Source organism: Schistocerca americana, chromosome X (assembly GCF_021461395.2).
Source record: "Schistocerca americana isolate TAMUIC-IGC-003095 chromosome X, iqSchAmer2.1, whole genome shotgun sequence".
In the NCBI taxonomy this organism is placed as follows: Eukaryota; Metazoa; Arthropoda; class Insecta; order Orthoptera; family Acrididae; genus Schistocerca; species Schistocerca americana.
The window spans coordinates 1,000,878,037-1,000,893,837 of NC_060130.1; the positions used below are offsets into that span (position 1 = coordinate 1,000,878,037).

Genomic DNA, 15,801 nt, shown 5'->3' on the forward strand with positions numbered 1-15,801 from the left:
CATGTATTCCATTAGGGAATGAATGTATTGGCATGCAGATATTAGAATCCCTATATCCCTGAAGACACTTTGGGAACATGTTTCTTTATCAGCCTACCCAATATTCTGACTGCACTCTTCTATAGGATAAATAGTTTTATTTTAATTTTATCTACACTCCCACAAAATATTACGGTATAAGACAATATTGAGAGAAAGTATGCTAGCAATCCCTTATTCAGATGAAAATGACAGAGATCTCTAAGCACAAATGAGGCACAAGTAATAATTTTGGTTAAGTCCGTACCAACCTTTTTTAAAATTAGTTTCCCTCCTTGTCTTAAGGTCAACTGAAGATGCAACCTATGCAGATGCGGCCACACAGTGGAGACAATGCTGTGTGAGCATCGTGCTGAACAGCCTACAGACCTCCTGTTGCAATGCTGTGTGCGTCCAGCTACGTGCACTGCCAAAGAGGTGGCGAAAGCTTCAGCCAATGCATTGTCTATGGCCAAACGGTGGTCCAGGAAAATTTAATATGAGAGTTGGAACTTTAATAATGGCAACTATTTATTTACAACTCGAACAAAATAGATACGTGTTTCAAAGTTTTACTGACCTTCAAAGTAGTCACCAGCATTGTGTATAACCCATTGTCAGCCATGTGGAAGTCGTAGGATACTCTTAGCAGTGCCAGTTGTGTTGAAAGTTCGAGCGGCGCGGTCTATTGCCCGACGAATTTGTAGCAGTTCTGAAACGAATGCCATGAAGTGTCTCCTTCCGTTTAGAAATCGAGTTGAACTTACGAGGGCTTAAGTCAGGGGAGTGCAGTAGGTGGTATAGTACTTAGCAGCCTTATCAGTCAAACAAATCAGTAACAGGTTGCACTTACGTGCTTGAGCATTGTCCTGCAAAATGATGGTCAGGTCCTGCAGAAAGTGTCATCACTTCTGTCTCTGTGCCGTTCATTTTTGGAACACAATCTACGGCCAGCTTAGAGACAGAAGTGATGACACTTTCTGTAAGACCTGACCATCATTTTGCAGGACAATGCTCAAGCACGTACAGTGGAAGCTGTTACTGATTTGTTTGACTGGTGGGGCTCCTAAGTGCTATACCTACTGCACTCCTCTGATTTAAGCCCTCGTAAGTTCAACTCGATTTCTAAACCGAAGGAAACACTTCAGGTATTTGCTTCAGAACTGCTACAAATTCGTCGGGCAATAAACCGTACCGCTCGAACTTTCAACACAACTGGCACTGCTAAGAATATCCTACGACTTCCATATCGCTGGCAACAGGTTATACACAATGCTGGTGAATACTTTGAAGGTCAGTAAAACTTCGAAACATGTATCTATTTTGTACGATCTGTAAATAAATAGTTGCAACTATGAAAGTTCCAACCCTCGTACATACATAGTAGCTACTTCTGTTTTTAATTAGCATTATACACACATGTAACTTAATGTATATTTCCATTTTATATTTCTGTTTTAATTATTATGACCCATTTTATATTTTTTCTTTAATTATTATGATACATGTAGTTAATTTACTGTAGAGCTCTTTGATATGCATGAATGCTTTTGCCACAAGAAATTAAATAAATAAGCACATGCCCTCTTATCTCAGACGCTGAAATCCATGGTCTTAACTTTCCACAAACATGTGTGACTCCTATACATTTCAATAAATTCAGCAGTGAGCTCCCTAAAGCACTGTTGCATATCAACCTTTTAGAATTCAGTGTGTACACAAAGACAAGAAACACTAGAATGGACAAGCAGCTGATCCAAACAAGTTTCACATGCCAGATTTGCGGCCATCTACTGTCCGTGTGCTACGATTTGTCTGTGCAAGTGTCGTTTGCACCCACAGATTGGAGCAGTTTTGCTCAAATCTCTAACTCCAATTTCCAGGTTTGCACACGTCTCATATTTGCGCTAATAGCATGCCCACACCAAGGAGCCCTTGACCTACACAATACCATCTGTCTGTGCAGATGTGATGTTTGCAGACATACCGTTATGTATGGGTTGGCCTTTACACAGTATGAAAGCCATGTGACCTGAGAGCCAAGTTGGTTGAATGAACTGTTTTTACTCTTCTATAAACATACTCACAGATATTCTTACTCAACAGGTGATTTCCTAGGCCTATTAAAATTCAGCAGATGACAGGCCTTCGAGCACTGCCTACTCTACTCAAGCCAGAGCCTTCAATATGACAACACCATGCAGCTGTTAAACAGACAGCCATACTCATAGAATGGACATCTCATTGCATGTTAAAAGCAAGGCTGTTTTACTCTCTAATGCATGCTACAGTGCTTTTAACATATGCACGAAAGAATGAATCACCAATATCTTCCCCTTTAAATATCCACAAATGTAATTTTAACAGGTGTAGAAAATTATGAAACACAAAAACAGAACATTGTGCACAGTGCAGACATCAAATATTGTATATGACAGGACGTGTCACTGGTCATACGTAGCCATGGGCGAAAACAGAATTTTAAGGAATGACTAAAATTGTGATACATGAGGAATAAAAATTGTGTAGCTGTTGTGTAGGTAACAAGTATAGTGCACCAATGCAACATGTATGGTATCCAAAAACTATTTTTCCATGACAGCAATAAATGAGAAATTGCTGTATTATACTGAGGCGACTAAAGTCATGGGATAGCAATATTCACATATAGAGGTGGCAGTAGTATTGCATATACAAGATACAAAATGACAGTGCAGTCATTTGTTCTCAGGTGATTCATGTGAAAATGTTTCCAACGTGAATGTGGCCACATGACTGGATTTAACAGACTTTGAATGTGGAATGGTAGTCGGAGGTAGATGCGTGGGACATTCCATTTCGGAAATCATTGGGGAATTCAGTATTCCACGACCCACAGTGTTAAGAGTATCCTGAAAATATCAGCTTCTATGCATTTCCTCTCACCATGAACAACACAGTGGCCGATAGCCTTCATTTAAAATCCAAGAGCAGCAGTGTTCAAGTAGATCTGTCAATGCTAACGGACAAGCAACACTGTGCGAAATAACTACAGAAATCAATATGGGACATAAAACGAATGTATCCATTAGGACAGTGCAGCGAAATTAGGTAGTAATGGGTTATGGCAGCAGACGACCGACACAAGTGCCGTTGCTAACAGTACGACATCATCTGCAGCACCTGTCCTGGGCTCTTGACCATATTGATTAGATCCTATATGATTGGAAAAAAACCGTAGCCTGGTCAGATGAATCCCAGTTTCAGTTGGTTAGAGCTGTTGGTAGGGTTTGAGCGTGGTGCAGATCCCACAAAGTTATGTACCCAAGTTGCTCACAAGGTGCTGTGCAAACTGGTGATGGCTCCATAATGGTTTGAACTGTGTTTACACGTAATGAACTGGATCCTGACTATTTTTGGCTACTTGAAGACGATTTTCAACTGCTCATCTGTTTTAGCTTCCCAAAAAATGATGGAATTTATGTTGATGACAATTGTCACCAGGATACAACTGTTGGCGATTGGTTTGGCGAACATTCTGGACAATTCGAGTGAATGCTTTAGCCACTCAGGTCGCCCGACATTAATCCCATTGAACATTTATGGGACCTAATTGAGAGATCACTTGGTGCGCAAAATCCTACACTGGCAAAACTTTCACAATTATAGACAGCCATGGAGGCAGCATGGCTTAATGTTTCTGTAATGAACTTCCAATGACTTGTTGATTCCATACCATGTTGAGCTGGTGCAATATGCCATGCGAAAGGACGTCAGAGACGTATTATGGGATACCCCATGAATTTTATCACCTCACTGTATATATACAATATACATAATGTGAAACTGGATGAACATGTGCATACTACTGTAATTAATATGCAGACAATATATAATGAAAGAGATGGTAAATTTATTTATGTATCATGGTGTAGATATGCAATGAGATATTTTATATGTAAATTGTAAAGATAATCATCAATTTATAAATGTGTTACAAACTGTATGTATTTAACAAAAAAGTGCATGAATATGTATGACTTCAGCTGACAAAGCCAGATGCATGGTAAACATGCTAAAAGGCAAATAAATAAACTTCTAAACATCGTGCTAGCTTTTAATATCGTTTCTATAACAATAATAATAATAATATCAATGACAGTAAGAAAATTCGCCTTTACAGACAGAGCAGTGGTCTTTGGGAGTCTAGGGGAAACATATTACCAGAAGTTACACATTTTGTAACAACAGAAGTCAAAACGATCATAGTTGTATTTCGCTGATTACCTGTAGTGGGCCATCTTCACAGTGTTTCCAATTGTCGTGATTCTGGCTTGTGTAAAGTAGGTTGTGGCTTCGACAAAGTATATGTGGCATAGAAAAATTAGTAATAGAAGCAATAAAATACTGCATATAAAGATCTGGAATATGGGGTTGAAGATTGAATCCACATTTAGAAAATCATCAGGACTCAGTAGCATAAAAAACATATTGTAATTTCAGTGCATGCCATTAAGCGATGTGCAGTCTAGGCTTTATAGCTATAGAGAGTAACGAAGATAAGTGAAAACAAATGCCTAACAGTGTTTCACCAAATCATTCAAGCCATAAAGAACAAAGCACAACAGCTAGAAGTAGAATTGGAAAGTTTTGATAGCCAAATTTTGTGTATCACCGAACACTGGTGCAAAGGGAAGGAAATTGAACACATTGCATTAGCCTCATATGACCTTGCATGTTACTATAGCAGAATCTCAATGAATGGTGAAGGTTCATGTATCTATGTAAAAAAGGTATGTCATTTAAAGTTAGATATGATCTTTTAGATCTAGGTGAGGACAAACATTTTGAACTTTGCGGTGTTGAAATAATAGGGCATGGTATAGCAAAAAAATTAGTCATAGTTTGTGTGTACCACTCTCCCAGTGGTGACATTGATATATTCTTCTCAAAACTGAATCAAAGCTTAGACAAGGTTTCTCGACCAAAAGCAAATGTAATTATCTGTATTGACTTAAACATTAATATGATGAAGCCTGAGAAGCCTAGCACCATATATGTGAATATTCTAAGCTGTTGTGGAATATCCTCCCTCGTTAATTGTCCAACTAGAATAACGAAAGAATCTTCCTCATCTATAGATCATGTAGCTACAGATATTGATAGTAAAAAATGTCATATTGTTGTCCAAAACCTGGGCCTATTAGATCACCTTTGCCAGATCTTAAAAACTAACATTCATGTAGAAACTCCTCCTAAACTGTGTACATACAAAAGAATGTTTCCCAAATCAGCTCTGTATGAGTTTAAATCCCAGCTAGAATACGAAGATTGGGGGGGGGGGGGGGGGGGGGGGAATGTATACAGAAACTAATGCAAATCAGAAATTTATCAAGCTCATGTCAATTTTTAAACTCAGATTTGAAGAGATGTTTCCCAAAACTCTTTATCAAATTAAAACTACAAAGAAAAATCAATGGGTGACTATCAAAAAATCCTCAGAAACTCTTAGATATCTCAACTCCATAAAAAGTAATCAGTCTAACCCATAAGTTCTGCAATTCTACAAAAAGTACAGGAAATTGAACACAGAAAGGTGCTGCTAGCCGCAAAAAATCTTTCAAACAACAAAATATTACTTCAAGCTGAAAACAAGAGCAAAGCAGCCTGGAACATCGTCAAACAGGAAACATCTAACTCTGCTAAAAAGGACCTCAATTCACATATTAAAAACAAAGATGTACCAGTAGGTAACCCTAAAAAATTATCTGATTTTGTAAACTCATATTTCAGTAGTATTGCAAAAAAATTACAGCAGAAATTTCCAGATACGTACGATTTCCAATCCCAAAGAAAGCAGGTGCTGACAGATTTGAAAATTAGCGAACTATCAGTTTAATAAATCACAGCTGCAAAATACTAACACGAATTCTTTACAGACGAATGGAAAAACTAGTAGAAGCCAACCTCGGGGAAGATCAGCTTGAATTCCATAGAAACACTGGAACACGTGAGGCAATACTGACCTTACGACTTATCTTAGAAGAAAGATTAAGGAAAGGCAAACCTACGTTTCTAGCATTTGTAGACTTAGAGAAAGCTTTTGACAATGTTGACTTGAATATTCTCTTTCAAATTCTAAAAGTGGCAGGGGTAAAACACAGGGAGCAAAAGGCTATTTACAATTTGTACAGAAACCAGATGGCAGTTATAAGAGTCGAGGGACATGAAAGGGAAGCAGTGGTAGGGAAGGGAGTAAGACAGGGTTGTAGCCTCTCCCCGATGTTGCTCAATCTGTATATTGAGCAGGCAGCAAAGGGAACAAAAGAAAAATTCGAAGTAGGTATTAAAATCCATGGAGAAGAAATAAAAACTTTGAGGTTCGCCGATGACATTTTAATTCTGTCAGAGACAGCAAAGGACTTGCAAGAGCAGTTGAATGGAATGGACAGCGTCATGAAAGGAGGATATAAGATGAACATCAACAAAAGCAAAACGAGGATAATGGAATGTAGTCGAATTAAGTCGGGTGATGCTGAGGGAATTAGATTGGGAGATGAGACACTTAAAGTAGTAAAGGAGTTTTGCTATTTGGGGAGCAAAATAACTGATGATGGTCGAAGTAGAGAGGATATAAAATGTAGATTGGCAATGGCAAGGAAAGCGTTTCTGAAGAAGAGAAATTTGTTACCATCGAGTACAGATCTAAGTGTCAGGAAGTCGTTTCTGAAAGTATTTGTATGGAGTGTAGCCATGTATGGAAGTGAAACATGGACGATAACTAGTTTGGACAAGAAGAGAATAGAAGCTTTCGAAATGTGGTGCTACAGAAGAATGCTGAAGATTAGATGGGTAAATCACATAACTAATGAGCAAGTATTGAATAGGACTGGGGAGAAGAGAAGTTTGTGGCACAACTTGACCAGAAGAAGGGATCGGTTGGTAGGACATGTTCTGAGGCATCAAAGGATCACCAATTTAGTATTGGAGGGCAGCGTGGAGGATAAAAATCGTAGAGGGAGACCAAGAGATGAATACACTAAGCAGATTCCGAAGGATGTAGGTTGCAGTAGGTACCGGGAGATGAAGAAGCTTGCACAGGATAGAGTAGCATGGACAGCTGCATCAAACCAGTCTCAGGACTGAAGACCACAACAACAACAACATGATTTACCTACTCAGAACCAGCCAACAAACTCAATGGTGCTCTTGCCAACTACAGAAGGGGAAGTGGCACTCGTAGTACACCAACTAAAAAATAAAACTTCAGCAGGACTTGATGAATTCACAGTCTGCATAATTAAAGAATGTACAGATTAAAAATCTCGCGGTGTATATGCCGCGTCAATTCAGGATAAAACTCCAAGCTTTTGATCACTACCTCCATGGTCATCGTCAGGGCTATAACTGACTGTTGTGAACTATTTTTCTTTTCCTTTATTGAATTTCAATTCCCCCCCCGAAGGGGGCGGGCTGGCAGCAGCTTAGCACGCTGCTTTACAGCCTACAGACTTTTTAAAAACGTGAGAAGAAAAGAAACAAGAAAAACAGGCGATAAAATGGTGACTTAAATTGTAAAAACCGCAGAAAATTGTGGAAAGATAAAACATAGAGCAAAGGGGTTGGCAATGTTAATAAAATACACAGGGATCAGACAAGTAACATAGTAGACACACAATTAAAAAAACATGGCGACAGTCTGGTTTCCGTTCGCAAGAGATAAAAAATCACACCCAGCGACAGTATGACAGCCATTTGCAACACTTCCCAAAAGACATACAACACGGAACACTCACTGTAAAACACTGCACGAAAATGTCGGCACGAAGATGACACTCCCTAGCCAAGGGAAGATTGGGGGAGGACCTGGATGAGGGGGAAAACAAGGAGGGAGGACAGGAAAAAACGAAAGGGGGGGGGAACCAAAGGAGGGAGAGGACTCATAAGGGGGGAGAGGGGCAGGGCAGATGCGAGAGGGAATGGGAAAAGGCAGAGGAGGGAAATGCAAAAGGACTCAGGGGAGAGAAGGGGGGCAGAGAGAGGGCACGTGGGGAAAAAAGAGGATGGAAGGGGGGAGAGGGAGCCTGGGAAAAGGACAGAGGAATGGAGGGGGGATGAGGATCAGAGTTAATAGGAGGGATAAATGGAGGGAGAGAGGGCATCATCCGGGAGGGGGAGTTGATGGAAGCCACCTTAGGAAAAGAGATGAAGGGTGTAGAGATGGAGGGTAGGGAGGACACAACAGTGAAGACGTGGCAGGGGGCAGGGATGGGAGAGGAGAGGAGAGGAGAGGAGAGCAGAGGAGAGGAGCAACAAGGGGGTGAGGGGGATCAAGGCGGCGGGAGATGTAGAGTATGCGGATATGTTCGAGAAATAGGAGCAGATGGGGGAAAGGAATGAGGTCATAGAGGATCCGTGTGGGGGTCATGAACTAGCGAGGCTCCCACTTTTATATGCAGCGGTGGCTGAACATAGCCTGCTTAACAAGCATAAGATTTTATTTGAAGAAACCGGAGTAATAGCCCATGCATCGAATTACGGGGACTCTGTGATCCGGGAAGCAGTCGAAATTAGACTTAGCGATAATAACTTTAACAGAGACAACAGCTATGCACTTAGCAACACTTGGAAGAGTGCACTGGATAAAGAAAAATCGCAGAGAAAAACTTCCCGCACTTTACCTCCTGATTCAAGGGATGGCGCTGCAAGCAATGCGGGATAGAAACTACATCTATGGAAGTAGAGGGCACCACTTCACTACGCGCCATATCGGCTGTTTCTTTGACGTATTCCAGCCAATCAGAAGCCGTCCTTTGCATATAAAAGTGTGAGCCTCGCTAGTTTTCGACAGTCAGTTTTAGCCCTGACGATGACCATGGGGGTAGTGGTCGAAAGCTTGGAGTTTTATCCTGAATTGACGCGGCATGTACACCGAGAGATTTTTATTCGAGAAATACGAGGGCAGTTCAATAAGTAATGCAACACATTTTTTTTCTCGGCCAATTTTGGTTGAAAAAACCGGAAATTTCTTGTGGAATATTTTCAAACATTCCCGCTTCGTCTCGTATAGTTTCATTCTTCCGACAGGTGGCAGCGCTGTACGGAGCTGTTAAAATGGCGTCTGTAACGGATGTGCGTTGCAAACAACGGGCAGTGATCGAGTTTCTTTTGGCGGAAAACCAGGGCATCTCAGATATTCATAGGCGCTTGAAGAATGTCTACGGTGATCTGGCAGAGGACAAAAGCACGGTGAGTCGTTGGGCAGAGCGTGTGTCATCATCGCCGCAAGGTCAAGCAAGACTGTCTGATCTCCCACGTGCGGGCAGGCCGTGCACAGCTGTGACACCTGCAATGGCGGAGCGTGCGAACACACTCGTTCGAGATGATCGACGGATCACCATCAAACAACTCAGTGCTCAACTTGACATCTCTGTTGGTAGTGCTGTCACAATTGTTCACCAGTTGGGATATTCAAAGGTTTGTTCCCACTGGGTCCCTCGTTGCCTAGCCGAACACCATAAGGAGCAAAGGAGAACCATCTGTGTGGAATTGCTTGCTCGTCATGTGGCTGAGGGTGACAATTTCTTGTCAAAGATTGTTACAGGCGATGAAACATGGGTTCATCACTTCGAACCTGAAACAAAACGGCAATCAATGGAGTGGCGCCACACCCACTCCCCTACCAAGAAAAAGTTTAAAGCCATACCCTCAGCCGATAAAGTCATGGTTACAGTCTTCTGGGACGCTGAAGGGGTTATTCTGTTCGATGTCCTTCCCCATGGTCAAACGATCAACTCTGAAGTGTATTGTGCTACTCTTCAGAAATTGAAGAAACGACTTCAGCGTGTTCGTAGGCACAAAAATCTGAACGAACTTCTCCTTCTTCATGACAACGCAAGACCTCACACAAGTCTTCGCACCCGAGAGGAGCTCACAAAACTTCAGTGGACTGTTCTTCCTCATGCACCCTACAGCCCCGATCTCGCACCGTCGGATTTCCATATGTTTGGCCCAATGAAGGACGCAATCCGTGGGAGGCACTACGCGGATGATGAAGAAGTTATTGATGCAGTACGACGTTGGCTCCGACATCGACCAGTGGAATGGTACCGTGCAGGCATACAGGCCCTCATTTCAAGGTGGCGTAAGGCCGTAGCATTGAATGGAGATTACGTTGAAAAATAGTGTTGTGTAACTAAAAGATTGGGGAATAACCTGGTGTATTTCAATGCTGAATAAAACAACCCCTGTTTCAGAAAAAAAAATGTGTTGCATTACTTATTGAACTGCCCTCGTACGTCGCGAAAGACTTCGTAGACATATTAAAGACTGTATAGACTCCATAACAACAAAAAAGTGGACGACAGCTGCGTAAGTCACTGCAGAACTGAATGTTGCACTCGCGAAACTTCTCAACACTAAAACATCACCATATGAGATCCATAAGCAAGGAACTGCAGCGCGAGATGGAATTCCAAAAGCACTCACCAGTGATGCAAGCGTCCGTAACAGGAAAACGTAACGTAGTGGTGGAGCCACTGAAACTTGGACAAATGGACAATGTAGCGATGAAAGAAAGTCGTTCGGCCGCATGAGTCGTGTTTCACACTGTTTACAACTACTGACCGTGTTCAGTTGTGGCTTACGCCATCCCGAGCCTACAATGCAGGCTTTTAGCTGCAAGTGTGAAGCATGGCGGGGGTTCGGTGATGTTTTGGGCATTCGTAGTGTGATATTCCATGGGCTCCGTAGTTACTCTGCAAGGTTGTATTACTGCCAAGGATAATCTGGCCGTTTTCGCTGATCAGGGCCATCCCATGATACAGCGTTTGTTACTAACGGTGATGCTATGTTCGAAGACGACAGGACTCCTGTTCGCACAGCTCGCATTGTCCAGCGCTGGTTCTGTGAGCACGAGGATGAATTGCCATATCTCTCCTGGCCGCAACAGACACCAGATAATAATATTATTGGGCCTTTGTGGTGTAGAGCAGGGTGCGTAATCGCAATCCACGTATATCATCGTAACTTGAATTTGCAACTATTTTGCAGGAAGTATGGTATAAGATATTCTTGATATCCATGCGGGACCTATTTTTATCCATTCCGAGAAGACTGGAAGTTGTTTTGAATACCAACGGGTTCCTAAATCGTATTAGGCGTGGTAACATGTAGATGTAACGTGTGTATCTTTTTGACCGCCCCCTGCGTTTCGTTATGGCATCCTTTACAGGAGTGGTCCTAACCAAGAAAAATAGGGTAAAGACACACATAGGTGCCGTCACAGCTATGACAGACATGAATTCTGCTTGCACAACCTTGCTAGCAATAAATTCATATTTCTCACAACAGTAGTGTGATGTAAAATCCAGCGATACTGAGATTTGAACTGCTCCCATGGATTTCATATTTGCTCTTAGTGACAGATGTGTCGCATTATGAATGTTTATACGTCAGCCAGTCCATTTTTTGTATATTGCGCATAATACTTTCCTAATAGTTGCATATTTTTATGTTCTTGTATAACAGAAGCTTACTGTTAATGCTCTTTAAGGAGTTAATAGTAGAAAGAAACTCATAATGTTTCAGAACGTTGATATGAGACATTTTTGTGAAATTCAGGGAGTATAAGTCAGTTTTAAAACCAATGACGCGGTGAATGATAATACTATGTATATCGTAATAGGACACTACCAAGTCGATAGGGTATAGTATTTCTGCACATTACGAACCACGTCAGCCTTACATTTTTTTAAATTCTATCTGTGGTATGTTTTATTATCATAGAAACAGACAGCGTGGAAGTTATGTAATCAGCAGACAAGTTTGTGACATTCTCGCGGAGTAGGGTAATTAGTGAATAATGTGATTGCAGGTGATCTTCGTCTGTGTGGGTGTTTTAATTTTATCTTTAAAAATTTGCTTCAATGTGGTTAATTTCTCCCGAGGACTTATAGACGAAACCGTGTGATTCATAAAAACTGTAGACGGGACTATGCTATTACCATACAATGTTCCGTGCCTTATTTAATTTTCATTTTTTTTCGCTCATTATTCTGATTTTATCTCGCACCACAACGGAAAATGTCAATATATTTAAGAAGCCATTGGATTTCTTGGAATCTAAGTATGGAGCTTTTCCAGAAAAACTTCGTTTGCAAATGCTGGAAGAATCGAAGAAAATGTTCTACTTTGCATACGAGAATTACATGGAATATGCCTTTCCGATGGACGAACTTAATCCAATAATGTGCACTGGAAGGGGCCCAGACTATGACAATCCGTAAGTTCAACAAAAATTGCTTAATTTAGCCCTATGTTCCCTATACCCGAAACGTAATATTTAGATGTGTAGTATGAATACAAAAGCCCAAAACGAGCATTGAAAATGGTTTATCATAGGACATGAGTAGAGAACTGACTGGCTGGATAAACCAACTTCTCCTGCACGCAGCAAATAAATTTTCTGATAGTAGTTGACATAATAATTCGTTCCCATTTATTGGTTTCTTATTAAGTGTTAAAACACATTTTCTTAAAGTATCGTATTAAGCTCCTAGTCTCCATCCCCCCCTCATGATTCCTCTAGCTAAGCTTGTCATTTTTCATACCTGTTAAAAGTACTTACCCTGTAGAACACATGTATGTATACATCCAGGAGTTGATGTGATACTGGAGGTATTAAATCCCTATAAGGCTAAGATATAATTATTTCTGGTCATTGAGCAAATGCAGACTCTGAGGCCATGCGTAATGTCACAAGTAAGTTTCCAGATAATTTCTTGTCAAACTGTTTAATGACATGTGAATAGAATGGATTACATTTACATACTTAAAGGACAGCTGTTGTGTGATGTAAATATATACTTAAGCAGTGTTGTGTGTATAAGGACTTGCCGTTTAGGGAAAACAAAACTAAAGCCTTATGAAAAACAGACTGTGCATTTAAAATAACAAGCAGGGATGTATATAGGCTATATTAATGTCATTATATTATTATTAACTTCATTTTATTATTTTGTTTTGTACTTTTTTACGTGTATATTGTTCGTATCCCATTTCTTTGAAATGGCTTACATGTACCCTTGACAATATCCATACAATATTTATTGTCAATGGATGGATGGATAAATAAAATAAATAAATAAATATCATACATTTACTGCACATGTTATAACTGATTTTTATTGAATAAAAACTTGGTTGCTCAGAAATTGTGAGCTGTCCATTGGGGCAACAAAAAGAAATTATTTCCACAGTTTCAGAACCACTGAACATCCTCACAAATGGTTGACACAAATTTTGACACAGTTTACATTAGTTTGTAATCAGATGCATTAGGCCTATTACAGCTTATATGAATTCCCTTATTTGCAGTAAAGCCAACTCTGGAGGAAGGTACTGTGAAATTATAAATCATGTGTGAAAGAGTGGAATTATACTAGGCAGATGGATTCTGAGGTATCAGAAATATGTATCCTTCCTTAGGCAAGTTATTCAGCAATGTTTAATAGTTGCAAACTCGCATTCTTCTGGCCTTCAATGTAATTCTCACTTAAGGTTGGTTGCTTTTCATTTTTGCAAACTGAAATCGCATGAATACCAGATGTGGGCTGTGATTTGGAGGGTCGACAGAAGCGTCCGATCCCACGCGTCGGCTTTGACCCGTGAAGTAAGGGTGTTGTCGTGTGTGACATCATGACGGCGCGGAGTTTGGTTTGAGTGTGGCTGTCTCCAGTTCTGTTTTATCTTATTTTATTTACTTTTCTGATCTGTTCGTTCTATCTCGTGAGATTTTTTTTTTTAATTTAAAAAAACTTATTAATTATTTTAATTACCTGTTTCCTCGAATTTCTGTTTTAGTTTATTATATTTATCTTTCTGATCTGTTCGTTGTATCCCATGAGATTTTTTTTTTTAAAGACAAAAAACACTAATCAGCTACTGAAGCATCTTTATCTTCTATGGGTTGCAGGGGTTACAACCCCTGGGGAAGTGGGTGGGTATTCATGCATGGCTGTCTTCACTTACACACTGTAGCTACGCAAGGCGTCTAAATTTGTTTATATTTAGTTTGCCCCCCACCCAAAACACCCCATTTCCCACACTTGTCCCGTTAGTGTCATTAGGCTTCTTGTGGAAAGTGTGTGTGTGTGTTTTTGTTTCCGCCATATTTGTGACGTCATGGGTCAAAGCAGACGGGTGGGATCGGACGCTTCCGTATTTCCGATTTGGATAAGAAAGTTTCTTCTGTAGTAGAGTGTAAGAAATACTCTGGTCATGGGTATAGTGTGGACAGGTGTTGCCTTGATGCATTTTTGTCCCTTTGACTGCTGCCGCTGCTGCATTCTTTGGAAAACTTGGGAAGACCTACTCCAACATAGTAACCATGATGTACTGCTCTACTTTATTCATCCATGGTTGTTTCACCTGACATAGCTTTTTGCCTTCACTTTACCTTACCTTACATTACATTAATACTTGTTCCATCAATCACGAATACAACATTTCATAATGGTGTTCAATGTGGCAGATTAACGTAAGTTTTCTTTACATGATAATTTTTTCCCCAGTGGATGAGCTTCAGCGTGGTTGCTTCAGATGTATTGCTACCTTGTTTCTCATTAACAATAACAAAAATTTGTAGCCCAACAGCCTGATAAGCCTTTCAATTGGATGCTACTTCTGTGACTTGGGCATCCTTGAGTGAACAGCAGCCAATGTTCTCAGGTAGTCATCCGCCAAAGTAAAAATTGGGTCCAACGGTGCTTAACTTTGGTGACAGTGAGAACAGGTGTATCCAAGGTGGCAAGGCTGTTTTGTTTCCGGTTTAAACTGTCAGGCATATAAAATTACCACATATCATGATTGAGTTGGTGGAGTCAGAAATAAACCTATGATGTATGAAGAATTTGTAGGCAAAATGTGAAATGCTGAACTGCCTGATCCACTCTCAAGCTTTTGCACACACAGTTTGGACGTGGTATATCCTCTTCACTCAATTTCCAAATGTGAAAAAATTTCCCTCCACTAACAGCTTTTATTGGTCACTCAGACTGGCTTTAATTTTAAATTAATTCCTTTTCATATCTGATGCCCTTAAACCAGGAGAAGGGCAATACCAATCGAAGAGAGTAAACAACAAATGCAATTGCATAATGCGCTGATTCATTCTCCTGCCAGCTTTGAAATTGCAATGAGCTAAGGGCTAGAATGTGATAGTGGCCCCTGCTGAAATCTTGTGTATGGTGACAACCTGATCTGCAACATAGCCAAAGATCTAGCTTAGCTGGGTAGGTGACAGTTTGGTTGGGAGTTGGTGAAGCCAACAGATGTGAATGAGAGGTGAGGATTGTGGTAACAGATTGTGGGTATGGCTTCAATACCACGATACCGTTGTTCTACATTGGGTAAAAGTTATATAAATGTTGATACTCAAACATAATATGAACCAAAATACTTTGTCATTGTATAACTCCAATGTAGGCTTTCTGTATTTATCTTGCAGTTTGTAATATGAAAACTTATTCTGAACTGGGTTCGGATTTTTGCCTCACCATTGATTTGACTTTCATAGGTTTCACTAGACGAGATTTTGTGTGTTCTATGGCAAGTCATGGAAAATTTACTTTCAAAGCTCTGTCCAGTGTGAACTAATGCTAGGTCATTAGTGACATGAAGATCAATGGAATGTTGAAACATTAATCTTGCTTTAAATTTGAAATTGTACAAAAATCATGTCAGAAATTTCAACTCCAAGATTGATAGTGACAATTGATACTGTTAATTACCTTTCGAGCAGGG

At 40.3% G+C, this 15,801-nt stretch overlaps 1 protein-coding gene across 2 annotated transcripts in view; it reads left to right on the forward strand.

Annotated features, from left to right (window-relative positions):
- Positions 1-11,717: 11,717 nt before the first annotated feature.
- The window catches only part of LOC124554772 (ER degradation-enhancing alpha-mannosidase-like protein 1), a 206,606-nt gene continuing 202,522 nt past the window's right edge, over positions 11,718-15,801 (forward strand). The window contains exon 1 of one of the 2 annotated variants that reach the window (XM_047128419.1): positions 11,718-12,280. In XM_047128419.1, the coding sequence (XP_046984375.1) occupies positions 12,009-12,280 (272 nt within the window). In that variant the 5' untranslated portion in view covers positions 11,718-12,008. The remainder of the gene's footprint in view (positions 12,281-15,801) is intronic. The other variant, XM_047128418.1, reaches the window with a different exon arrangement.